Genomic DNA, 27,792 nt, shown 5'->3' on the forward strand with positions numbered 1-27,792 from the left:
TATCATTACTTCTGCGAGTAAGTCTTTTGAAATGATCTGAGGTGAAAAAAAAAAAAATCAATCCCCACAGTAGTTGTGGGAAAATGTAAATTGTACCTGCTGTTGTCTGTGAGGTTGCTGGCAGGTCTCTCCTCAGCATAGCTGTGCTCTGCTGACCTACGACCTCTGAAGTGGTATGACAGGGCATTGAACTGACCTTTAGTGCGGCAGTCTGCAGGTACAATACAATCAAAACACTTTACGCAGGATAACATTACTGACACTAAACAAATAATTGTTTATGTTGTTTTGGCCAAAAGTCTTGGCCAAAAATGTGAACAGAAACGATTACATTAATATCCAATAACAGAATCTTTAACATGAAGAAAAAGCATGTGTGCATGTAAAATTAGGTTTAATTATAGCCAATGTAAACAATGATGAACGATATGTTTACCAAAAAGAGGTTGGGTTTACATTAAATGTTTTTTGGTTGTGAGACTCATTTGGAGAAATCTGAACAGATGAGCACAACAGAACAACAAACTCCCTATGGAAGCAGATTGCGGTAAAAATAAATCTCGACTGCAAATTCAGTTTGCATTTTTGTGTGTCCTAGTTATGCAAGACTTTCGGTTTTCGGTTTCGACTTTTCACTTCAGTACATCACTACTTTTAGTGAAGCCACTGTATTACAGATGTGGATCCAGTTTGTTTGACCTCAGAACACTGCTCTCTGTGATATTCTCTGTCTAGTCAACACGTAGTGAGTCAGGCTAAGATAATAGCTTTTATGTTTAGCAGGATGTGGGGTTGTCTGAACAAAAGGGGTCCAGTTCAATAACATAACACATGAAAGACAAGAGCGACAGTGCTAGGCCCTGTAGTTAGCAGTGTATAAGGTCAGAGGATATGCCTGCAAGATTCAAGGGCATCTTTGAAGTTCCTGTAAACCTCTAATTCACTTCTAAACTCTGTGAGGACAATCAGCATCTGATAACTGAAACTAAAGTAAATCAAGGCCACTTTATATAGCTGTCACATAGCCTAGAGTACATGTATCAGTATTCTTTTGGTGTCAGAATCTTTTTTTTTTTTTTTTTTTTTTTGGTTCTGCAGAGCTTACTGTTATTTTGACAAATAAGACATGTACATTGATCAATATCCTTGGTGGTCCTGGAACAACATTATCATAAACCAATCAGAATTTATGGTTAGGCTAAACATGTTGATTCAGGAATACATCCTACTTGGCAGAATTATGGTTACTGACTCAAAAGCATAGTGTCTTTAACCAATCATTATCATTAAAAGAGTTGTAGTTGGTCCTGAAGATGGTATTCAGAATCACTATTCCTGAATTCTATTTATAAAGAAAATTAATTGGTGTTAAGTAATTGGGTGACTCAGCATAAATATTCTAATCCTATCCTAAAAATATTAATGATATGAAGCTAACCTTAAAACATATCTCATTTAAGAGAACAGTGAAAACATACTTCTTCATCAGGTCAAGGTAAGTTGAGTAGATTAGATTAATAGAAAAAAGGGCAGTATATAGCCAGAAGAGTGTTGTACCTTCACAGCAGTCCTGCCACATTCGCAGGTCAATCTTAGGCAAATCGTCACAGCTCCCATAGCCATGAGGGAAGTCCGCCACACTGAACACATCTGACTGGATGTGCGTGATATTGTCACTATTATCACAAAGTACCCGAGCGAGAGAGGCCTGCTTTAACTGGGTCAACTGAGCAGGGCTAAAGACGCCAGGGTTCTCGTACCAGAACCTACCAGTACATTACAAAGCTTTCAGCATTCTTTTGTCCTACACTTGATAAGAAACTACACAGATAATAGTGGTCTATACAGATTTAGTGATCTATAAACAAAGTTGAATAAGATTTTTTTAAAGGTGAAGGGTGTAATTTTTGGCCCACCAAACGGAATTGAGAAAATAAGGACTGTTTTCAAACAGGTTTCTAAAAGACCCTCCAATGGTGATTGGTCAAAAACCAGATAGTCCTGCCCTAAACCAATGCCATTGGCTGAGCCTGAAGTTGATATGTCAGACTGCTCAAACATTTTTGGCATTTTTCGAATGTAAAGAGAGATGCAGAAAATGACAGGGGAGAAAGAGGGGAACAGGATCGGGAAAGGACCTTGATTCGAAACCTGAACTCATGTCCCTCGTGACGCTAACACAACATATATGGGAGCACTGCCCACAAGGCTAAGGCTCTAACAAGAGCAATATCTTAAAAGGTACCAGAGAGGCAAAGTGTTTACACTCCTCAGGAAGTCAACCTGCCAATGGCGTACTAAGTTGTCTCTGCACATTACCTGGGATTGGAGAAAATATCCCAAAAATGACACCCTTCAACTTAAATAAATTTAGTTCTGAGGATTAAGGACAGAAGTGGACTGGAAAAAAGTCTTACCGGTCACCATCTTTTAGACTTTTGAACTGGGTTGCCAGTAAACACATGAGAGTGGGTCCCATCCGGCTGCCAGGCACCAGGTCTTCAGCCATCAGAGCAGGAAACAGGTCGATATTCAGAGGTGTACCATACAGCCTGATAGAAGAACAAACCATTACACCCAGTCAAATGCCTAATGTGGCATTCAATAATACTGAGAAACTAATATTGAACACCATTGTGAGACTTTTTGTAGCTTACCTTTGAAGCTTCTCTCGTACGCTTGGGTTCTGAATCTCATTCCTCAGGTCCTCAAATGTCTGAGCTGAGGAGAGGTTGCAGAACACCCTGTAGTCATTGTATGGGGGTATACCATGATCACGACCCCTTTGAATGTTCATGGCAGCAAGGTCGAGAGCCACAGCATGTGCCATGGAGAAAAGACGCTCTGTCAGCTCAGTGTTGAGCAGTTGAGTAGACACTCGCATTTTTCCTGCCACTCCAAACAGTCCACGAAGCAGTGGATCAATGCCTCCCTCGTTCACAATGCGAAACGGTGAGAAAAAAGCTTTATGCAGCGAGATGTGCCCTTGCTGGATTGGCTGGAAGTTTTCATCCAGCCGGTACAGAATTGGATTAATGAGTGTGTGGCCGAAACGGAAGGCAGCAGTTGCAAAGGCATTAAGGATTCCAGCATTGATATTGGGATTATAGCCATTATAGTCGCCCATTAACCTCATGCCCGCCTCGCCCAGTATTTTAGGCAGCCAATGGCTGTAGGTTATATGCTGCATCTGGGCTCCAACTATCTTCCGTGCTTCATGGTAAATGGTGTCACCATCCCAATGGGGGTTGAGGCGTAGCAACTCACTGGCTATGCGGTTATGCTCACGGAACCAAACCGTGTGCATGGCCGTCAGCCCGAGCTGCTCATTGGCACGATGGTCGCCAGCAAGGAAGCAAGGAATGGGACTCTCGTTCTCATCCCGCATGCACTCTGTGGGTGGCCCGGTGGCAAATGGCAGCAGTGGTTTGCCAGTACGTTGAACGATTCCCTGCCGTAACATCCCCCTATGGCTGGCCAGGTCACGTATCTCTTCTGCTTCATGCCGTGAGCTGCCATAAACATTGGAAGCATCGATGTATGAGGTGAGCTGGTTCATCTGCTCACGTGGATACACCGAGTTCATTAGCAGAGAGGTCATTCCACTACCGCAAACGGGACTAGAGCGCACAAAGAACATACAACGTGCTCCATTGCGTCGTTGACGTGGGTCATTGGGCGGGAACATTATAGCAAAGCAAGGCGGATCATTGGTACACACCGAGGTACACAATTGTCCATCTGAGAAACGTGATTGGCTGAGAGCTACAACGGTTGAATCCAGATCGTGGTCCAGGAACTGGCCCCACTGCATTAGCATATGCGTATAGCGATCGTCTGGGGTGATAGTCTCTGATCCTATCATGGTAGTGGACACCAGGCGTGGAAGTGGCAGAGTGAAGCCATTGTGTTGTCTCTCAGTTGCACCACGTGGGAGATTGAAGCCATTGTCATAGACGGGCTTTAGCAAGCGCTCAAAGGCAGTAAGCGAGGCACCCCACATCGAGTGCTGCAGGTTGTTACAGGTGCCATCATGGGTGCGATACTTCTGATGAAAACAGATGTCTGAGCAGTTGTTGAAGCGCCGATGGGCTGTGCAGCCAGACAAGTTGGCTATCATATCCAGGAAACGTGGCGACACCAAGTCATTGTAACGGAAGGCTAAGAAATGGATCACAATTTCAAAACAGTACATGTCATGTAAAATGTCATATCACTTTTGAATAACCTCAATGATCAAAGTTATTTTACAAAAATAATAGATAATTAGGGCTGTCAATTTAATATGTTAGTTTAATTAAATATATATATTAATATATAATTAAGATAACATGTTGAAAAAAATTACAATCAATCATGCCCTGACCCATATGTAAATTCTGTAATAACCATACCATCTGAGCAATTCAAGCTTGAAATTCCATCTTAAAAGTTTTTGCGAATCTGCAGTAAGGGGTGCTTACACACTAAAGATTTCACTGCACCAGAGAACGCTGCGAATGCATGGATTTCAATGGCGGTTGGAGGGATGGAGAGGAAAACTGCAAGGGTTTGCGAAATTGACGCTCCGTCATGCAACCAAAAGTCCAGAACCCACTTAAATTCAAACTGATATAGCTCTGTCCACAGCCTCCAAATGGAGCTTAAGCATTCCTATCTGTCAAATGTTCCATTGGAGCTTTTACTATTGTGTAGGCATCATTACTACAGGCAATGCATCTCGCCACACTAACTGAGAGCAGAGGCAGAGCCATTAACACAGGACACATTCATGTGTTCAAAAACAGCTGGACAGAGTGCAACAGAATGGAACAGAACTTATGGGTCTGGAGACACAAGATGTTAAAAACACTGTGCTCATAGTGTGAAAACAAAAAGACGCAACGGCCAAAGACATCCATTTAAAACAAACAAAATATTGACTTCTAAATTCACTTTTAGTAATGTCTATTGAATACTTTACTTGTCTGCCACATAATCTTAGCAAATAGTGATATATGCTTTTAATTGTGACTAGTTCGATTAATTCATCAGTATACTGTGTAATTATTCTATTATAATTTGTAATTGACTGACATCTCTATACATAATACACGTGTACTAAGTGTTAAGCTCCTAATATTTTGTGATTAACCAACAGAAGGCAGTCAGCTTCAAATGCAGGCAATAGTGCCTGGATAGATTTGGGTCATTCTTGTCAGTGAATGTGTCTAGACTCTAGAGGGTAAAATGCTCTGATTGGGGCAGGGCTTGTCCAAACCTGTGGGGCCCTTTTGTCATTGTGTGGTGATGAAAGTTGCACTGTTGTCTCAACCAGAAACAACAGCGAGTTGTCTCTGCAGCAGTACAATGAGCCACAGTGTCTGCTGAGTGTTAGCAGTTATTATTTCTGAAGACACATTTCTTTTGCTATATGCTGTTGGACATTTTAATGTCAACTACTTATATAATATAGAGGTGGTCTTAGTATTAACATCTGAGCACAAAGGGACAGTTATATGAGATACCTGTTCCATTAGTGTCCACCATGAGGCCATGGTTGACATGTCTCTGGATGAGGAGGAGAGTCTGCTCAAAAATCTCTCCTGCTCTGGCCTGCTCCACTGTGTAGGGGTCCCGGGGGTAACGGAACAGAGCCAGAAGCTCGGCAGGGGTACGGGGAGATCTGACAATGATGGTGGTAATGAAGAACACATTAACTTCTCTACTTGCATAAGGGTCATTCCATGTCAACTCAACCAGAGGTCCTAGGCTCAAAATTTTGTTTTTGATATTTTTTTTGTTTTTTTTTTTACTGGTGAAATATACATAGAGATATAGATTTGTTTTTGAAAATGTAACAATTTAAGCATGGAGCCACATTGATAGCCCCATATCTCTAGGATTTAACTATATAGAAGCTTAAAAATGAAGATAGGAAAAGGAAAGTTCTGAACCAAAATCTAAAAGGATATTAAGATATCTTTAAAACTTCTGAAGTTACAGGCACTCCAACTTTGGAAAAAAAAACTACATAAAAAGTGTTTTTTGGACTCACATCATTGGTATATAATGCAACAAGGGGTTCTGAAGTCAACCGATTTTAGTAATCTCTGTGTAAAAATAAAATAATGATGTTTCCACCTTCTAAGAGTATTGTTTCGACCTATTGTTTTGCTCTAAAATCATAGGCATGGACTCCCTCTACAAAATAATTGTAATAATTTTTATCCATTGCATTTGATATTTTGGCATTCATTATAATTTATGTACAAAATTATTAAATGTTAATTTATGATCAAAAATTTTAGCTGGGGACATTTCTGAAATTTGGTTGATTTGACATGGAATAACCCATAAGACATTCAGACTTACTGTAGAAGACAATGCAAACTCGCAATGTGTGAACCTGTATTGTCAATCTTTGTCTTGAGAGTAAATTCAGTTCTTAAATCCTCACAAATTATGTGCAAGCAGAATCTAGGTGTTTAATCATTCCACAATTAACTGACCGCAATTAAGCGAATCAAGTAAAAACCTATGTGTTACATTCTCAAAGGCCTTACAACTCTGTTTATTGAGAATAAATGCATCTTAAAATTAGGGCTGGGTGATATGGCTTCAAAAATTATATCTTGATTTTTTTCAGCCTATTGATGATATTCGATATATATCTCGATAATTATGCATTTGATCTGAAATGGCTCAAAAGTGATTTTTCTTTTTTTTTTTTTTTTTTTTTTTTTTTTTTTTTAAATCAGAGGAACCATAATTTAATGAAAACAGCCATTGTAGCCAAGTAGATTCAATATTTTAAAGGCATTGAATAAAAATCTATTTAAAAATAAAAAAAGACATTTTTTCCTACAGTTTTGCACTAAATGAACACAAGGGAGAATGAGATGTAATCACTGTCATTGATTTGCACTTTTATATTTATTTTTTATATACAATGATACATAATAGCTTGATAAAAAAGCATTATTTACCTTCATACCTTCGTTTTTTGAAAATCCGGATGCATATTGCATGATACAAAATTATTACTGTGGGACTCAGTCAAGTTTATTATTATAATACTGAGTTATCATTATTATTTTGAGGATTAGATTTGTTTTATTTAAAAGTAATATATTTCTTTCCTATTTACTTTGCTGGAGCTTTTATTTTGAACTTCACATGGAGCTTTTATTTTGACACTTCATATGGAGCTTTTATTTTAACACCAAATGTGCTGTGTGTAGTTTACAATGCTCCACATCTAGTGAAGCGCTGTTGTCCACTCCTTTTCTGTTACACTGTGCCGCCTTTGTAGATTTTTTTATTTATTTTTTTTTAAATGTAACTATTACTAAAGTTAGCAATTGTGCGAATGCTTGAACATTCAGTGCTTTATTTCTTTCACAATGCATATGATCTGCTATAAAAGTGCTAAAAACACGCACAAGTCCCGCACGTGCACAGAACAGCCCATCACCTATTCTGAAGCTCATTGCAATTTTAGAATCACATATCACCATATTGCCATTTTGGTGTTCTTTGATTAATTGTGCTGCCCAGAAGGATAGTGAAATTAGTCTACTGATGCACTTTTTATTAAACTTAATGGCCAAATAAACAGCACATTAAAATCATTCATAATATTGCTTAATTTTATATCGTCAGCCAAATCATCGCAATTATATTGTGAATATTCGATATATCGCCCAGCCCTACTTAAAATGTTACACAACTGACTAAAAATAACAGTCTAACTATGTGGCTATGCATACTTTACCTCCTACAGTGTGTGTGATTTACTGCAAACTGTCCACTCATTTAATTTTTATTGAGGTTATTTATGAAAACTAGATAAAAACTGCAAAGAATAAGTAAACAGTTAGCAGCTTTGTTTGTAGTTAATTCAAAGAAAAGCTTAAGAACACTAACGTCTTACAGAATTAATAGCACTTTTATCATTTTATAGTTGGCTTCACGTCACGTATTATCTCTTAAGAACAGAGAATGTGCCAATTTAAAACAATATAACTGAAGTAATTTGTGCCAGAAACACGGCCACGTTTTTTTCTGTAAGGGAGTGCATAAATGTATAATTTGTCAAGACATTAATGGCTTTTGCACCTTTAAGCACAAACTTCGCCAAAAATCTTGATTCATGTTATGTTTAAATAAAATTGAAAAAGTAATTCAAGGTTTTCAGAGGAAATATGACATCAAATCTGTAATTCAAACTTGAATCACAACCCAACCTTTGGCAGTCTCTCTTTACTAGGATAACATCATACAAAGACATTGGTCTTTGAAGCAGACCTCTCCAATTCTGAAACAAACACTCAGAATTATCTAATGCTGACTGCTGGCAATGTGCTCGACAGACAGAACAAACTCCCAACAGATGATCAAGCCCAAAGTGCAGGCGTCCTCTCCAGCTATAAGTTAGGAATCGTACCAAAGTGACCAGCCCTGATCCACAGCATAGATGGTCCCAGTAAATTCCTGAGGTGTTACATCATTGTGACTCACAGCAGAAGGAATTGTTTTCATGGCATGTTGTGCCTGCCCTGCACCACTGAGCGCTCACCCATCAAAGAGCTGCCTCCTGGTGGAGTCTATTGCGCTGTTTATGCTCCGAATGGCCTCTTCAAGGGACGTTGAGACAAAAGGATCCCCCTCCCTGCTCACCTGTGGGACTGGAGACACAGAAACATCCTGTAAATGCAATCCACGTTTGTGGATTTGCAATTTGCAGATAAATAAAAAAAAGGTTTACATGCGTTGGCCTGTGATCACTTAACAGTATGTCTAGTGAAAAGACAGTTTGCACTTTTTCCTTTTATTAATAAGGCTGACTAAGGTTGGGCTTTAGAACCTCTAAAGATACTTTATGGGTGTTTTTTTGGCACTTTTCTGTGTCTAAATTTGGAGTCTCCCTTAAAAAATGTTTTCACAATTTAAATGTGTCTATAAACAATGTCCAACAGTGTATGTACATGCACCACAGGCGGTTTATATCATTTTTTTTTCACTGAAAGTCATGAAACTTTCAAACACAGTGTTATTTTTTTGATGACATTTTTAATGTTTCTGAAATATTATGACCGACTGCTTTGATTTGCTAAGGCTAATTTAATTGCTAACATTTTATATTTTCTAAATACACAATACAATATTAAATAATATTTTCTCACTTTTTGTGTAATTTGGCAAAACTACAGCTTGATTGGAAACCTAATGAAGGTTTTACATTGAAATTGGTTTGAGTCAAAAGATTAGAGTCTCTAGTTTCATCTGATATGCCATTTTTAAAATTTGAGTGATTTATCGTGAAACAGCACGCTGTTAAACACAATGACCACATTCGTGGACTGTATGCTCAGTTTCAGTTAAAATGTCCTATATTCCCTGTTCTTTATCACATTGAGAAATAATGGGTGCTTCCAAAAACTGGAAAATGTTGCTTTCAGAGGCTTTATATGGAGTTAGGATGAAAATAAGGTGCATTTTGAACTGTTCTGAGACCAGTGCAGACAGAGAGCACACTTGAGGTTAAGTCATTCCCTAAATAGGGAGCAAGGGAGCATCCTATAGCTCTCTATAGAGCAAAGTGCATTCAGTCCAAACTTCCTATTTAAAGTTCAGTTTCAGGCTGCAGATGATGTTTGGATCACTCAACATGTTTGACAGACATGGGACAATGATAATCAGTATATAGATTCAGAATTTATAATGTATAATTTTATTTTAACATGGTTGACAGTGATTGGATGATGCTAGCCAATATTTTAAATCAGAATTGTTTATGTCTATTTCTAATGTAATGTCTGTAACATCTCAAAAACATGAATAACCAACACTTCAGGAAACATGAACAATTTGATTTAAAAAATCTGAAAAGTTTCAATTGAAAGAAAAACATGCAATTATGTTCTTAACATGCCAACGAGAATACATCACACGAGAGACCGTGTGAACTCTGCCCCCTTTTGTAAATGTGCATACTGCTACTGACTGGAAGCAATGATTTATTGTTAAAAAGTACTTCAGTGTTGATCTTTTTCGCACCAATAGCTATCCTTTCGCTTTAGAAGACATTAATTTAACCAGCGGAGTCATCTGGATGACGTTTATGCTGACTGTCTGTTCATTTTGGAGCTTCAAAGGTTGGATCACCATTCACTTGCATTTTAAGGACCTACTGAGCTAAGATATATATTTTTTTTCTTCAAATGTGTTCAGCAGAAGAAAGAAAGTCATACCCATCTGGGATGGCATGAGGGTGAGTAAATGGTGAGAGAATTTTCATTTTTGGGTTAACTATCCCTTTAAACTGCTACTACTTAGACTCTGCCTCCTCAATCGTAAATATGTGATTACAGTCTTGCACTCTTACCTTGTACAGTTAGCACCATGCTAGACGAGGAATAGCCAATGGAGTTACGAGCGACACACTCATATCGGCCCCTATCAGCAAGCCCCACATCATTCACCTCCAGATAGCCATCCGGATTGATATGAAACTTCCCACTCTCTGTTATCTGGACTCCATCCTGCAGATCAGGACCAGAGATTGTTTGAATGAGTCTGGTCACAAAATCAAGACAGCCCCACGGGGACCAAAGTTAATGAACAATAAAGATGTATGGACAATGTTGTTGTGGAAGGAGGCAGCCCATTGGTCTAACCTTGCTCCATGTGATGATTGGTGTAGGCTCACCCTGAGCACTGCACGGAATCTGGACATCTGATCCAGACTCCACCGTCAAATCCCTTGGAGCATTTGTGAAAACAGGCGTTACTGATGATGTAAAAACACATGTTAATGATTACAGCGCACAGAAAAACAGCCAAATCTATCATGTGAGACGTGCACATACACATGTATGACAAGAAAAGAGCATGCACAGGTCAGATGTGGAGTTCATGGAGATTGTCATGGTTCTGTAATAACAATTATGCCAATAAGAGGGCAAGAGATTCCGTCTTAGTGAGAGGCATATGTGAGGCTTCAAGTCCAATTCTTGGAGCTTAATCTAAACATTTTAACCCACAAAGTTAAGAGCTGAGCTAGATGGGATCACTTGATCCTCTGAGTCAAAGTCATGAAATGCTAAACTTTCATCTAGTCCAGTGGTTCTCAACTGATGGGTTGAAAATGATAAAATGCAACTAACCATTTAATTGTGCATAGTTAGGATGGCAAAATAAATATACTTATCAACTTTTAAAAAGGAGGAGAAATTGCGTCCCACATCTTTGGTTGTTGATGTCTAAGGCAGAGTGTCCAATCAAACTCTGCAGTATTTTGGCGCAAATGTATCTGTAACTTGGTTAGCCAAACAGTGTTGTGAAGCAGTAAACTAAAAGTAGCATAACTACATTTTCAAGCAGAGTGACAGTAGTTCATCTATTTTCACAACAGTGTAGCTTTTCCAGTGCTGGGAAAACCAAATCATTTTAGTGAAACGGTTCTTTCGAACAGTTTAAGCTAATGAACTAGTTTTCATAAATCATTCACTGATTCACTTGAGCTCTGCTCAGCCTTAAAGCTGAACACTTGCGCCTCCAAACAGATTTACAAGAATAAACATTGTATTCAAAACATCTTTCTGAAAGTGCCCCATGTCTGCCATTGATCAAACAAAAGGTAGTCCCATCCTCAACTCCATTAACACCACTGGTCGACATGCTGAAAGCGCACTTGACTATCTGGATTAAGTCAGGTTATACGGCTCTTCCCCATCATTTGATCATTATTTGATGAATTCCTGCTAATACGATCGGTAGAAAATGTACACAAACTTCTCTTTATAATAATATTCATTTTACTGCCTGTTTTCATCTGGCGGTAATAGCGCGATGTAAATTGCAGCGGGCAATTTTTGAGAATTAAGCGCAATCTATAATAAGCCTAATTTACATAGAAAAGAGGTGTGTTTGCGCGGAAAGGTATGACAATTGACTTAAATACTGAAGACGCAGTGCAATTTCAGTGCTAATTGTGCCTGTTTAAACTTGATGTCGAGTGGTTAGTGAATAAGATGCAACGTTTTGCGTTGAAATACCACACGCAAAAGTGCCGCAACTGTTTAATGAACAGTGTTTTCAGTTTTCAAGAAAGTTAACTTAGTATGTATGGCTTATTTATAGTTGTCTCTGCATATTAAGCCGGGATAGGAGAAAGTATTTTAACACCGAAAAAGTTACATACTTCAGCTTTAAAAGGACCTTTGCCTTCTTTTTTAAAGCAAAATATTTAGCTTATTGCTGCTGTTTAGCACTTTAATTTGATTCAGTTATATGAAATAGGGTATTTTCAAGTTTATTGATGTATATTAAGTATAATATACAGCACGTGTGTCTTCCGTAGGGTTGCCAACCGTCCCGTATAATATGGAATCGTCCCGTATTTGAGGGAACAAAATTGCGTTCTGTTTGAAATCCATACGTGATGCTGTTTGTCCCGTATTTTAGCGTCTCTCACCCTTAACCTGCTGATAATTATTCACAAAACAAGAGAAATGGACCTGAAAAACACATCTTTTGCGTGAACTGTGTGAGATATCAGTCATTAAACATTACACAGATGCAACACTTGACAGAAGCAGCTGGGGAAAGATCGATGACAATCAGCAAGCGTTTTCTGTCATGTTTTCAGTCAGAAGGAGCATTTTGTCAAACATATATAATTCGAGTGCATGTTAATTGTTTCTCACCATTGTGATTCCAAAAACACCAGTAATTCATGAAATGACATGACATGACATTGCATTACATTGCATTTCAGAGCTCATTCTGGAAGAGAGACTCAGCTAAATGATGGTAAGAAAATTGCAGCATTTTTAGTAGCCTTAAAAAGTACAGTACAAGTTTAGTTAAAACGCTTTTTTTTTTAAATGCGATTTTCTCACATTTCCCTTGTGATAAACACTATTTACTGCCAAAGACTTTTGTTATATTATTTAAGATATTTTAAGACTTTTTAAGGACCCGTGTGAACCCTGATATAGTATCCTTTACTTTAGTGATACTGTAGTAACCATGACTGTAGCAACCATGTTTAATTTTGTGGTTACTATAAAACGTCTCATTTACTGTTGTAACCTCCGTTCCCTGATGGAGGGAATGAGAAGTTGTGTCGATGTAGTGACACTAGGGGTCACTCTTGGAAGCCGCAAACACATCTAATCTTTGAGAAAAGGCCAATGAGAATTTGAGTGGAATTTGCATGCCACTCCCGCGGACATATGGATATAAAAGGAGCTGGCTCGCAACCACTCATTCAGGTTTTGTGCTGAGGAGCCGAGACAAGATCCCGACGTTGTGTCAGCCGCGGCCTTTTCTCTTTATGTTTCTCTCCAGAGAGTATTAGATTCGGCTGAAGCCATCTAACGCTATTATACGCATTGGGGAAGGTGTTCTTGTGCCGGGTGCGCGAAGATGGGGGGGGCGCGTTCGCAGGGCCCTGGCTGCAAGTGCCGTGATAACGGAGGTCGTAAACACTGTTTGTGTGACCCAAGGAGTGAGGGAACCGCTCTTTTTTTGAAAATGTGGGTACGGCAGCCCGTTTGGGGTGCGGCAAACACAAAACAAAAGGAAACATAGGATTTCCCTTCCGGCCCTCAACTGGGGGATGGAGTGGCCTGGGTACCAGCTCCATGGTAGCAGTGGACATCTCTCTCCCTGGGTCGTCCATCTCAGGGGCGCTTAGGAGCCTTCTGGGTCCTTGAGCCAGGTTGTGAGGTGGGGGTTCTACGCTGGGGCCGAGAACTGGTCTCGGGTGGTGGCGGAACCACCTGGGTTTTTGCCGCCGCACGGGGACGCCCTCGGTGAGCAGACAGGGTACAGGATCTTGGGCCGTGCCGGGGAAAGATGTGCTGTATCACCTCCGTCTGCTTCTTCACTGCTGAGAACTGCTGGGCAAAGTCCTTGACGGTGTTGCCGAATAGGCCGATCTGGGAGATGGGAGCGTTGAGAAAGCGAACCTTGTCGACGTCCCTCATCTCAACCAGATTCAGCCACAGGTGGCACTCCTGGACCACCAAGGTGGACATCGCTTGCCCGAGTGCTCGCGCCTTGACCTTCGTCGCCCGGATGGCGAGGTCGGTCACCGAGCGCAGCTCCTGCATCACATCGGGATCAGGACTTCCCACGTGCAGCTCTTTTAGTGCCTTGGCCTGGTGTACTTGCAGGAGGGCCATGGCATGCAGGGCAGAGGCAGACTGTCCAGTGGCACTGTAGGCTTTAGTCGCCAGAGACGGCGTAGTCCTACAGGCCCTGGAAGGGAGCACCGGACGATCCCACCAGGTGGCGGCGTTTTACGGGCAGAGATGCACCGCAACCGCCTTATCCACCTGAGGGATCTCCGCGTACCCACGGGCCGCCCCGCCATTGAGAGTAGTGAGAGCGGACGAACTGGGAAGTCGGGTTCAGGCAGAAAAAGTTGCTATGAGTGGCGCCCCGAGCCCAGGAACCAGTCATCTAGCCGCGAGGGCTCAGGGGAGGGTGGAGGGTTCCAGTCCAACCCAACACTCACGGCGGCCCGGGCAAGCATGGCGGTCAGCTCTGCATCAGCCTCAGACTGGGCGGGCAGACCCGAAGGTGGCAGCCCAGTTGAGTCCTCGGCATCTGACATTGCCAGACTCATCCTGCTCGCGAGACCCGAAAGAGATGTTAAGCTGGCCGTGAGGCGAGCTGGTCTCATCTCGGAACTCGATGGGGGCAGACGAGCGTGCTGGGGAACGGGAGGTCAACAGGAAATTACCCGGCGAGACAGCGCCCACTGAAATCCCCAAATCACCTCCAGCGACAGCAGGGCCGGCCTCATACCCATAGGTAGAAGGCACAGCGTGGGGGGCAGCTGGAGTGGCTTTGCCCCAGAGGAAGGAAAGAAACATCGACACAACGTCGAGTGAGTGACAGAAGGTGAACCATGGTTAATTTTCGTAAGGGAATGTCACATCTAATTAAATATATAACTATCAGGTGATTACAATATCTAAAATATATCTTCCATGTGGTTAACTACTTTTTGTTGCTTGTAGTATAGCTAACTACTTTTTTTTTTTTTTTTTAAAAGAGTACCTTGACTGTAGTTTAACTATTTTAGTGATGAGTAGCTTGTAGCTTGGGAAGCTACAGTTTCTTAGTAGCTTCCACAACATGGTAGCCAAATTAGATAGGTTTCACTTGCAGAAGAATAAAAAATGTGGGTCCTTAAGCAAAACCAGTAGAGAAGCACGGATCTAGTCCATACTCCCCAGATTCTGCAGCTGTTCTACCTTTACTAATAGCCATTAGAAGTAGTCCTCACTACTGCCAAGAACTGTAAAGTCACTTTTCAATCTCTCTCCAAAACTCTCCCCTTTTCTCCTGATATTTTTTCCTCTTCTCATAAGTTTGTTCTATATAAAACCGACCATGAGCAAAGCCTATGCCTCGGTTTTGATGTAAATACAAGCGGTTGTTATGCTGCGTGTTACCAGCCATTACTACATGGAAAAGTTCTCTCCATGTGGGAATTTCAAAGCTGCATGCTTTCCTGGCTGTTCCACAAGCCTGTAATAAAGCTTAAGAGGTGGTTTGAAGGAACTTACAAGCAGGGACCTGGTCTTACGCCTCTCATTGACGCTTTATGAGGGCATTGTTCTACTAATTGTAGGCTTTACTTGTGGGTAAATGACAAATTAGTTTATGAAGCCAACCCTCCATTTTTATCATGTCTAGTCTTGTTCCAAAAGAGGCCTCACATTCAGGTGTCAGTGAATAGGGACATTTTTGTGTTCTTTAATTTTTGTTCTTTCAGTGCAGTGATTAAATGAGGAATTTACTTGCTGAACAGTTTATGGGTCAGTGGTTCAACAAGGGTTTGGCATTATGATGGTATACACAGTAACATGCAATGGTAGAAATGTGTCTTTATTTGTGTGGCTATCAGTGGGCAGGACTGCTTTGAGTTATTTATATGTGCGACAAAGAAACAATACGAGTAATGGGAACTGTCCAAAACAAGTCAAGATGAGGAAGAACTTGTTTTAAGGGGTTTTGTTTAGCACAGCGCAAAGCGGAGTTTACGGTTTGTAAGCAACAAATCATCTTGTCTGATTTAGTATGTTTACATGCACTTAAAAAGACAGTTCGATTTCAGTTGAATTTAAAATGTCATGTAAAGGCTTTAGTCTGACTGTAATCGTACCAGTTTGCAAGGTCAGACTAACAGACCTAGATAATGCGATTGTAGCCTGGCTTCTTCCAGCACGTATACACGTTATTCGGACCACAACTGACCTCGGCGTTATGCGCATGATCCAAAAGACAGGCTTATAAAGATTTTGATTGATGAGCGGTCACAGATACGTGTATATCGGCTATTTTACAACGGCTTCGAACATGGATCATCCAATCAGAATGTATTTTTAGTTTGTTTTACTGTTTTGATTTTATTATGTTACTGCGAGAACCTTTATCGCCCACTCCTGTTTCAACATTTATGAAGGATGAAATAACCAATGTCAGTCAGAGTCAGGTCGTGATGTATATTGTGTATATGTTCTCACCGGTTTGCTGGATGTTGAGTTGAACAGCTGCTCTGGCAGTGCCAACAGGACTGACTGCCTGGCATTCATACTGGCCCTGGTCATGAAGAGCCACATGGCTAATACGCAAACTGCCCGTTGAGAGAACAACATGTCGTCTGTCATTTGGCAGAGGACTGCCTGTGGTAGGAGAACAGAGTTTCAGTGATTTTGCCACAACTGAAAGCAAACTTTGTAAACAACTGATACACTGACCGGTAATTCAGTAGTCTTGAAATGCATTTAAAGGAATGTTCCATTACAAATTAAACTTTATTGACAGTGTCTGTGGTATGTCTATTACCACTGACAATAATTTTAACTCATCCCTCAGTTTTAAAAGGGTCGTTGACAAATAGGGTTTTCCAAGATGATAAAAATGAGAAAAAAAATCTAGTTTAAAACACATTTATCAAGTTCATAGAAATTTAATATTTGTGTCAGACATTTTTCTACAGAAAAACAAAACAAAACAATGTTTTTAATGATTTCAAAATGTCAAGTGATAGTCAAGTAAATCTGGTATTAAAATACTTTCCTATCTCTTGTGATTGTACACAACTTAATCATTAATTTAAAAAAAAGTTTTTACATATAACAAAAAAATTACAAATCTCATACATTTTTGAGTCACGATTATCAAGAAGTTTTCTTAGGGTTATTCCTTTTGACTTAAACAAAATGTGCCTTTTCATAAAAATGTCAAAATATTTGATATATAAAGTTGTGCTCAAAAGTTTGCATACCCTTGGAGAATTGGTAATATATGTACCATTTTTAAAGAAAACATGAATGAGCAGGCAAAACACATTTCTTTTATTTCTTATGGGATTCATATTCAACTGTAGGTTATAACAGAATGGCACAATCATAAAACAAAACATGGCAACAAAGAAAAAAATGAAATGACCCCTGTTCAAAAGTCTGCATACCCTTAGTTCTTAATACTGTGTATTGCCCCCTTTAGCATCAATGACAGCGTGCAGTCTTTTGTAATATTTGTCTATGAGGCCCCAAATTCTTGCAGGTGGTATAGCTGCCCATTCGTCTTGGCAAAATGCCTCCAGGTCATGCAAAGTCTTTGGTCGTCTTGCATGAACCGCATATTTGAGATCTCCCTAGAATGGCTCGATGATATTAAGGTCAGGAGACTGTGAAGGCCACTCCAGAATCTTCACCTTTTTCTGCTGTAACCTCTGGAGGGTCAACTTGGCCTTGTGCTTAGGGTCATTGTCCTGCTGGAAAGTCCAAGAGCGTCCCATGTGCAGCATTCTTGCGGAAAAATGCAAATTGTCTGCCAGTATTTTCTGATAACATGCTGCATTCATCTTGCTATCAATTTTCACAAGATTCCCTATACCTTTAGAGCTCACACACCCCCAAAACATCAGTGAGCCACCACCATGCTTCACAGTGGGGATGGTATTCTTTTCACTATAGGCCTTGTTGACCCCTCTCCAAACAAAGTGCTTATAGTTGTGACCATAAAGCTCTATTTTGGTCTCGTCACTCCAAATTACAGTGTGCCAGAAGATTGGCACAGTAAAGGCTTCTTTCTGGCAACTCGACCATGCAGCTCATTTTTGTTCAAGTATCGTCGTATTATGCTCCTTGAAACAACCACACTGTCTTTTTCCAGAGCAGCCTGTATTTCACCTGTGGGTTTTTCTTTGTATCCCGAACAATTCTTCTGGCAGTTGTGGCTGAAATCTTTCTTGGTCTACCTGACCTTGGCTTGGCTATCAAGAGATTCCACTTCTTAATAAGTGATTGAACAGTACTGACTGGCATTTTCAAGGCTTTGGATATCTTTTTATATCCTTTTCCATCTTTATAAAGTTCCATTACCTTGTTACGCAGGTCTTTTGACAGTTCTTTTCTGCTCCCCATGGCTCAGTATCTAGCCTGCTCAGTGCATCCACGTGAGAGCTAACAAACTCATTGACTATTTATACACAGACACTAATTGCAATTTAAAAAGCCACAGGTGTGGGAAATTAACCTTTAATTGCCATTTAAACCTGTGTGTGTCACTTTGTGTGTGTCACCTTGTGTGTCTGTAACAAGGCCAAACATTCAAGGATATGTAAACTTTTGATCAGGGCCATTTGGGTGATATCTGTTATCATTATGAATTAAAAAGGAGCCAAACAACTATGTGATAATAAATGTCTTCATATGATCACTATTCTTAAATAAATGCATGATCAGTCATATTTTCAAAATCAATGCCAAAATTTCACAATTTCTGCCAGGGTATGCAAACTTTTGAGCACAACTGTGTATGTATATATATATATATATATATATATAAAACTTTGCACACAGTTCTGTGGGTCTAAATGGGTCCTCTCTGTTTAATGTTTTTTGATAACATGACAGCATAATGGCTATATGACTGTTGGTTACATCACCTGATTTTGATGTGGGGGACAAAAAGTTCTCTGAAAATTAATCAATTAAAACTAAAATTGTTGCACTGCTTATTGTTTTAAAGAAATAGTAATGAAAGAGTATTCCAGATAAAGCTTCTTCAACTTCTTCAAAACTTTTTATGCATTTGTTTATTTTGTCTTTATTATTGCTGACTCAAATTTGATGCTAGATGTAAAAGGCTTGAAGATGGATGAAGCTGCTCTTTTTCTTCTCGATAGGTGGATAACATAAATTTTGCTATGTTTCACAGAACCCATATATGCTATTGTTGTGATGTTAGATTTAGTAGCAGGAGAGTTGTGAGTGTCTGGAGCTGGTGTGCGTAAAACCGTCTCACGTGCATGAGTTTGGGGGGCGGAGCTTCCAAAGGAGCACTGAAGGGAGGGGTGTGTTTGTTTTGGCAGTTGAGTTCAAATGTCAACAGTGTTTCTCAGGAATTGCTGAGTGCACCTTTAAATACATGTCATAAGATCTTAATAGCATTTAAAAACAAGTACATAGTTTTATTGTTATTACTTCAGGGAAGAAGAAATGTTGTCATTTCTGAAAAAAGAAAAAAAAAAAAGGTTACACCTATACTGTTTCCGGTCAGAAATGACCACAAACAGTAAAGTAAGCAGCAAATCTTTCACAGAAAACATGTTTATCATAGTAGACATGTATTAAGTAATTGTTTTGTGTTTTGCTTTTGTAATGTTTTTTTGAAGAACTTAACAGATTCGGACAAAAAAAATTTGCGTCATATCATTGAACCAAAAAATTAATTTAAAATGGAAGTCTATGGGGCAAGACATTCTGGAGGGTTTAAAAGCTGAAACAAGAAGCTTGAATTCATTTTTTTTTATTTGAGCAGTAAAGATGTCTAAATTTTCCTGTCCCAAAAGACTGAATATAAGACAGACAAGGTTGGTAAGAAATCACAATTTTATGTGGTAATGAACATTATGCCAAAACGCTGTTGATAGAGCTTAACTTGTATTAAAGCCAAAACATTCCTTTAACCTTATACTAGAAAATAATCAAATTAATGATTTATTGTCCTAAATTCTTTAAGTGCTGTGTTATAAGCGGTAAAATTCTAAAATATTTGTATATTTGTGTGAAAATATGTATATACTGTAATATACACTCACTGATCACTTTATTAGGTACACATGTACATCTACTCATTTATGCGATTATCTAATCAGCCAATCATGTGGCAGCAGTGCAGTGCATAAAATCATGCAGATACAGGTCAGGAGCTTCAGTTAATAATAACATCAACCATCAGAATGGGGAAAAATGTGATCTCATTGATTTGGGCCGTGGCATGATTGTTGGTGCCAGAAGGGCTGGTTTGAGTATTTCTGTAACTGCTGATCTCCTGGGATTTTAATGCACAACAGTCTGTAGAATTTACTCAGAATGGTGCCAAAAACAAAAAACATCCAGAGAGTGGCAGTTCTGCGGATGGAAACACTTTGTTGATGAAAAGGTCAACGGAGAATGGCCAGACTGGTTTGAGCTGACAGAAAGGGTACTGTAACTCAGATAACTCCTCTGTACAATTGTAGTGAGCAGAATAGCATCTCAGAATGCACAACATGTTGAACCTTGAGACAGATGGGCTACAACAGCAGAAGACCATGTCGGGCACTTCATTAGGACCATAGTGTTCCTAATAAAGTGCTCAGTGAGAGTACAGTATATTATAAGACATTGCCTATTGACCTACAAATGTCGGTTGGTCCATTATTTAGAACATATAAATGCTGAGCAGACTTGAGATATAACGTGTGGACTCCACTAACACATATCAAAGAGACAATGTGGAATTATGTCATCTCACCACCACGTGTCCAGGCTATGACAGGCTGAGGGTAGCCGCTGGCCTCGCAGGGAAAGTCAACTATATGACCCTCCAACACCGACTGATCCTGAGGGGTCACTGTGAACTGGGGACGAGCTAGAGAGAGAGAAAATTATAAGTACATTACTGTATATACGGTATGCACCAATTGATCGGCCTGTGATCGGAATCATTAGATATTTGCTTACTTTACATCAATGTGATTAATCGATTAATCATATTAGGTGTGATTAAATCTGTCATGATTACAAAATTTAGGCTGACGATTAATTGCCATATAAATAATTTTGATTAACAATATAATTCTCACTTATAGTGTTAGCCTTATACACATAAACCTTAAGATAAGGCCATTCATTCATATTGTAACGTTTGGAGGAAGCCAAGAGAGCCGGATCTAAATGCAGCTAAGTTTAAGGGAAAATAAATAATATAAAAAAAACAGGGTAAACACTGGAACAAGGCAAGACTCGGAACTGGGAAACAAAATAAACGTAACATACAAGATAGCAACTGGTACAGGAACTGGAGAAAACACAACAACTGACAAAGACTGAGCAGACATCAGGGCATTATATACATAAGGATTAACAAGGAAACAGAAGACAGGTGAGAACAATCGGGAACAGCTGGCAGTGATGTCAGGAGCCAGTAAGGAGCCCCCTCTAATGGGCAGCTCGTGACACCCAAGGAAAGCTGGTAAGGGAGGCAGGGCCAAGATGGACATCTTGAGACCAAAGAGGCCAGAGCAGATCAGGCGGACAGTCAGGAGACCAAGGAGACCAGAACAGATCAGGCGGACGGCCAGGAGACCAAGGAAACCAGAGCAGATCAGGCGGACAGTCAGGAGACCAAGGAGACCAGAGAAGATCAGGCGGATGGCAAGGAGACCAAGGAAACCAGAGCAGATCAGGCGGACGGCCAGGGGACCAAGGAGACCAGAGCAGATCAGGCAGATGGTTAGGAGACCAAGGAGACCAGAGCAGATCAGGCGGACGGCCAGGAGACCAAGGAGACCAGAGCAGATCAGGCAGATGGCCAGGAGACCACCTCTGTGGTCGTGAACACTGGCAGAGACTTGGGATGACCTCCGTGGTCGTGTACACTGGCAGAGACTTGGGAACGACCTCCGTGGTCGTGTACACGGGCAGAGACTCGGGAACGACCTTCGTGGTCATGAACACGGGCAGAGACTCTGGAACAACTTCTGTGGTCGTGAACATGGGCAGAGACTTGATAGCAGAAGCCCTTCTTCTCCTCCTCCGCTTCCGGGCGGCCGTGTATACTAACTCCGGGACAGACGAGGCTGGCAACGCTGGCTCTGGGACGGACAAGGCTTCAAGCTCTGTGGCCGTGGCAGGTGTGGGCATTGGCTTGGTGGCCGTGGCAGGCGTGGGTGTTGGCTTGGTGGCTGTGGCAGGCGTGGGCTTTGGCTCGGTGGCCGTGGCAGGCGTGGCCGTTGGCTCGGTGGCCGCAGCAGGCGTGGCCGTTGGCTCGGTGGCCGTGGCAGGCATGGAGCAAGAAGTCGGGGAAGGCTTGGAGCAAGGACTCAGGCATAGCTGTGACATAGCATGGAGCAGACCCAGGCATGGCTGTGATATGGCATGGAGCAGACTCAGGCGTGGCTGTGACATGGCATGGAGCAGACCCAGGCGTGGCTGTGACATGGCGTGGAGCAGACTCAGGCATGGCTGTGACATGGCGTGGAGCAGACTCAGGCGTGGAAGACTTGGAAGCCGGAATCAGGGTAGGGAGAGGAGGATTCACTGAAGCGAGAGTTTCTAATGTTAACGTTATGTATTCCTCCCAAGTGTAGTCTCCTGTCTCTGGCAATTCCCTCCACCGGTGAGCTGTGAGTCCGATCCGGTAAATAGATTTCAGGTGGGAATCAGCAAATTCAGTGTAGCTGGCAACGGTGCTTAAAAGTTGGAAGTATTCCCTTATGGGTAAATCCGCCTAGCTCAACTGAATGAAATAAACTGCTAGATCCATTTTGTATGGTCAGTTGTTTTGTAATGTTTGGAGGAAGTCAAGAGAGCTGGATCTAAATGCAGCTAAGTTTAATGGAAAATAAATAATATACAAAAACAGGGTAAACACAGAGGAACTGGAGAAAACACAACAACTGACAAAGACTGAGCAGACATCAGGGCATTATATACACAAGGATTAACGAGGTAATGGAAGACAGATGAGAACAATCGGGAACAGCAGGCAGTGATGAGGGCAGTGAATTATGGGAAGTGTAGTCCGGGGAAAACAGAAGACAGAGGATAAACCCAAGGTAACACAACAGTGAATCATAACACATATTAATATGTAGCTTTATGTAGGCCCTACCTATCATATCAATTTAACTTCATGGTAACATAAAAATAGGCCTATGATTTCCTTTTTTAAGACTTTAAAAACTTTGAAAATATTGTAAAGGGGTGGAATGACATGAATAATATTTAAAATATTTAAATATTTATAATATTTCTCTTTTTGGTCAACTTTAGGAGGCAATATTTATAAGGCAAAAAAAAAAAAGAATGATCCTGTAAGGACCAAGAATATTTGCAAAATATTCACAAATGTTACATTAAAGCAAAACCATACACGTTAATCTGCGTGAGTTTTACTCCCCAAATGACAAAATCCCCATCTCTTACCCTGTACTATTATATAAGCAGTGGCATGGATTGTGTCCACGTTGTTGCTGGCAAAGCATGTATACTGTCCTCCATCTGCCTGATTGACATTCTGAATGTAGAGACCTCCAGAGGGAGTGATGTTGATGCGGGGGTCAACTGGAAGGGCTGTGTGGTCACCTTTAGTCCAGGTGACACGAGGCTGTGGCTGACCCGCGGCACTGCACTCCAGGGTCACGCTCTCCCCGACCAGAACCTCTGTGTTCTGTGGCTGGATCACAAAACTGGGTCGTGCTGGAGAAAGGAAAGACTCCATTTAGATACAAGGCCTCAAAGCAGATTGCTGAATGGCAATACATTTAGCCTCTTTCAAAATGCCATGCTACCTCTGTAACAAATATTTATTAACTATTTGTTAACGTTTTAGCATGTTCAATTGGCCTGAGGGCTTAGTATATAAGCAATTCATATTTCTTATGAGGCTTAAGCTCAATGGGAAAATGTATTATAAGAATTATGAATCATGTATTATAGCAACTAAAGAAAGAGACACCCAGAGCTCATATCACCAAAAAATACTGTAGTGTTAAAACTGCAGACTCAAGTAATCTTGTCTGATCTCAAGTTCATGTTTAATAAACTGCAATAGTGTGGTTCCGGAAGTAAAAATCCCATTCATATTCTCCAAAGGGGAATTGATAATTAACAATAACTTTTAAACCTTAAATTTATGGCTGTTGATTTAATGTGTTAATTCATGGCGATTCATTATATTAAAAATAACACATTTTTAAAATGTATGCAATTAATTACGTCCCCGGCCTGTAACAAGGAATATCCCTACCATCTCAGCAATTCACGCTTGAAGTACCACCTGTTTTCAGCAGGGGGCAGTAAGCGAAACTCCAACTGTATAGGCAACACACAGCTGTACAGAGAACAAATCAAACTCTGGCTTCCTTGACACCAGCGACATGGACAGAGCGCATGGATGGACCAAATGCATGGATCTTGAGACGAGTTTTTCTGTTTCAAACTACGTTAAACTTAAAACATAAAAACACTGTGTTTATGTCACAATGCAACCAAAGTGAGATGCTCCAAAAGCGTCCGTCTGATGCATTTGTACATTGACGCATCCTTAGAAAATCCCCTATAATAAATCTATCTTGGATAGATTGACAAATTCAATTGCAAAAAATTTTGCTGTGGACTGTAGGCCAAGAAACAATATACTGCCTTCTAAAGAATTTTTTTTGTTTTATCTTATCAATGCTTTACCTGTCTGCCATAATCATTTAATGCATTTTAATTTTATTTATAATACACTGTATATTATAATTATAATTATTGAAATATAATTATTTAGGCCACATCCACACTAATACGTTTTCGTTTGAAAACGCATCTTTTTCTCTACGTTTTGGCCTTCCGTCCACACCGAGACGGCATTTTTGACAGCAAAAACAAAGCTTTTCGAAAACACTCTCTCAAGTGGATAAATTTGAAAATGCAGTCTTCACGTTGTGGTGAGGACAGAGAAGACGGAGATATCTGAAAACTATGATGTATTTTTTGTCATGTGAAGCAGTCATGTGATCCATTCAACACAAAATGATCAAGATGGCATCCCACATTGTAGTGGCATTATTGTGTCTGTTATTCACTTTGAGAGCGTTGTAAAGATAAATGTTACTCTCTAAAACCTTCAAAATACATTCCTTCATATGCGACGCGAAGTGTACTTGGAATTGCTGTCCAACGACACACAACAAGGACAACTGCGTTTCACCCCGTGCATGGAACAACGATTTTTCGCATGCACAGTAAGGGGATTTAAGTGTTTTAGTGTGGACGGGAAACTTTTGGAAAACACTTGAAAATGGCAGTGAGTATGGAGAGCGTTTCGAAAATGAAAGTGCAGCTTTCAAATGTATCCGGATTAATGTGGACGTAGCCTTAAACATTATATATTGTTATTGTTATTTAAGGGGCTTTCTCAGCAAATATTTCTATATGCGATTAATTAATCGGCATATCGTGTAATTAATTTGATTAGAAAATTTAATCTATTGATAGCCCAACTTTAGTTATAGACCTACCGTGAACTCCAAGGTTGTTAATTGATGGTATATGCTTCTGCTGAAGCCATCCGTCCATGTTATTTCAACTTCATTTAAAAAAATGTGTTTAATACCGGAATTTCTGATAAAGAACTACACTACTCATGATCTTTAAAAGAAAGATACACCAATCAGAGAACTGCGGCAAACAAAGCCCGCCAAAAGAGCTCTGCTGCGACCACCCATTTGCATGATGCAATCAAGTCGTGTCTCTACACTCTCAAACGTCATGGTTACTGGTGTAACCTCCGTTCCCTGATGGAGGGAACGAGACGTTGGTGTTGATGTAGTGACACTAGGGGTCACTCTTGGGAGCCCCAGACACCTCAGGTCTTTGATAAAAGACCAATGAAAATTGGCGAGTGGTATTTGCATGCCACTCCCCCGCACATACGGGTATAAAAGGAGCTGGTATGCAACCACTCATTCAGGTTTTACGCTGAGGAGCCGATATAAGGTCCGGCCATTTCAGCGGGTAGTTCAGCGTTGTGGCAGGAGGGACCAACGTCTCGTTCCCTCCATCAGGGAACGGAGGTTACACCAGTAACCATGACGTTCCCTATCTGTCACTCACTCGACGTTGGTGTCGATGTAGTGTCACTAGGGGTCCCTATACAAAACGCCACAAGGCTGAACTGTGTTACGTGAACTGGCGGTGTGTGGTGGGCAGACTTGCTGTGTGCCTCATAGCCAGCACACCAGGTTGACACGCAACCTCCCCCAACACAGTTATGAGTGTCGAACGGCCCTTTCATGGCCTCTTCTCCCTTTCTCTTTTTCCCACTCCCTAAAAAAGAAGGGGGATTATCCGACTGGGCCGCCAGGTCTAGTCGGGGGGTGTCCCTCCCAAGGGGAGGACACCGCGGAGACCACACCTAGCCCCAAGAGAGGGGGGGATATTTAAGTGGAAGAATATGTCACATGGTCTTTCCAACCATGTGGAGAGCTTCAAGGTAGATCCTGCCCAATGGGGGAGGAGTTACTACAACATGGAGACTGGGGCAGAGGGGCTCTGCCCAAGGAAGATGCAGTTTGCCAGCAGGGAAACAAATTAGCGGAAGATATAGATCGCATGGGGTTAGCCTTACAGGGAACCGCCACGTGCGGAGCACCTACCCCAGAACCGGGCTCTTAGTTAGCGCGTGTACTGGGTCGGCAGCGAGTCTCTCCGAAAACTCGACTGCCACAGGGCTCGGAGGAAGTCAACCAGGGAACAAATTTTGTGAACACTACTGGGAATTAACAGTGCACGTCTTCAGCTCAAAAGGAGGTGGAAGGCGCTATGTGCAAGCGATACACCCGGCCGGCTATCCCGGGCTTATCCGCTTGTTGCGTGCCACTACCTGGGACGAAACCGGTTCCACCCGGAGGTTGTAGAACCTTGCAAAGGTGTTGAGTGTTGCTCAGTCTGCTGCTCTGCAAATGTCTGTTAGAGAGGCACCCCTGGCCAAGGCCCAAGAAGCCGTTACACCACGGGTAGAATGGGCTCGTAGCCCTACCGGTGGCGGCATGTTTTCGGCAAAATATGCCATAGTTATGGTGTCAACGAGCCAGTGGGTGATCCTCTGCATGGAGACAGCGCTTCCTTTCCACTGTGCACCAAAAGCAGACAAAGAGCTGCTCAGAGATTCTAAAGCTCTGCGTGCGATCCAAACAGATGCGTAAAGCATGCACCGGACACAGCGACGACAGGGCTGGGTCTGCCTCCTCCTGGGGCAGCACTTGCAGGTTCACCACCTAGTCCCTAAAGGGGTGGTGGGAACCTTGGGCACATAGCCCGGTCAGGGTCTCAGGATCACGTGAGAGTAACCTGGACCGAACTCCAGGCACGTTTCGCTGACAGAGAACGCTTGCAGGTCACCTACCCTCTTGATGGAAGTGAGCGCAGTCAGGAGGGCAGTCTTCAAAGAGAGTGCCTTAAGCTCGGCTGACTGCAAAGGCTCAGAGGGGGCTCTCTGTAGACCCTGAAGAACTACAGAGGTCCGATGAGGGAACGAGGCGCGGCCTGGAGGGATTCAGCCTCCTGGCGCCTCTTAGGAACCTGATGATCAGGTCGTGCTTCCCTAAGGACTTGCCATTGACTGCGTCGTGGTGTGCTGCTATGGCGGCAACGTACACCTTCAAGGTGGAAGGGGACAGCCTCCCTTCCAATCTCTCTTGCAGGAAGGAAAGCCCTGATCTGACTGCGCATCTCTGGG

General features: G+C 41.4%; 1 protein-coding gene across 3 annotated transcripts in view; it reads right to left on the reverse strand.

The window, feature by feature from the left end:
* Positions 1–27,792, reverse strand: part of LOC127455347 (peroxidasin homolog) — a 103,285-nt gene that overhangs the window by 13,261 nt on the left and 62,232 nt on the right. For all 3 annotated transcript variants that reach the window (XR_007899662.1, XM_051723161.1, XM_051723162.1), the window contains 11 exons: positions 23,493–23,765; positions 20,818–20,934; positions 16,533–16,691; positions 10,662–10,774; positions 10,370–10,526; positions 8,561–8,669; positions 5,508–5,665; positions 2,658–4,161; positions 2,418–2,552; positions 1,558–1,766; positions 97–211 (listed from right to left, as the gene is read on the reverse strand). Coding sequence is in view for 2 of the 3 variants with exons in the window: in XM_051723161.1 (XP_051579121.1) it covers positions 97–211; positions 1,558–1,766; positions 2,418–2,552; positions 2,658–4,161; positions 5,508–5,665; positions 8,561–8,669; positions 10,370–10,526; positions 10,662–10,774; positions 16,533–16,691; positions 20,818–20,934; positions 23,493–23,765 (3,049 nt within the window). In the remaining variant the exon portion in view is untranslated. The remainder of the gene's footprint in view (positions 1–96; positions 212–1,557; positions 1,767–2,417; positions 2,553–2,657; positions 4,162–5,507; positions 5,666–8,560; positions 8,670–10,369; positions 10,527–10,661; positions 10,775–16,532; positions 16,692–20,817; positions 20,935–23,492; positions 23,766–27,792) is intronic.

This window comes from Myxocyprinus asiaticus, chromosome 17, assembly GCF_019703515.2.
Source record: "Myxocyprinus asiaticus isolate MX2 ecotype Aquarium Trade chromosome 17, UBuf_Myxa_2, whole genome shotgun sequence".
NCBI lineage: Eukaryota > Metazoa > Chordata > Actinopteri > Cypriniformes > Catostomidae > Myxocyprinus > Myxocyprinus asiaticus.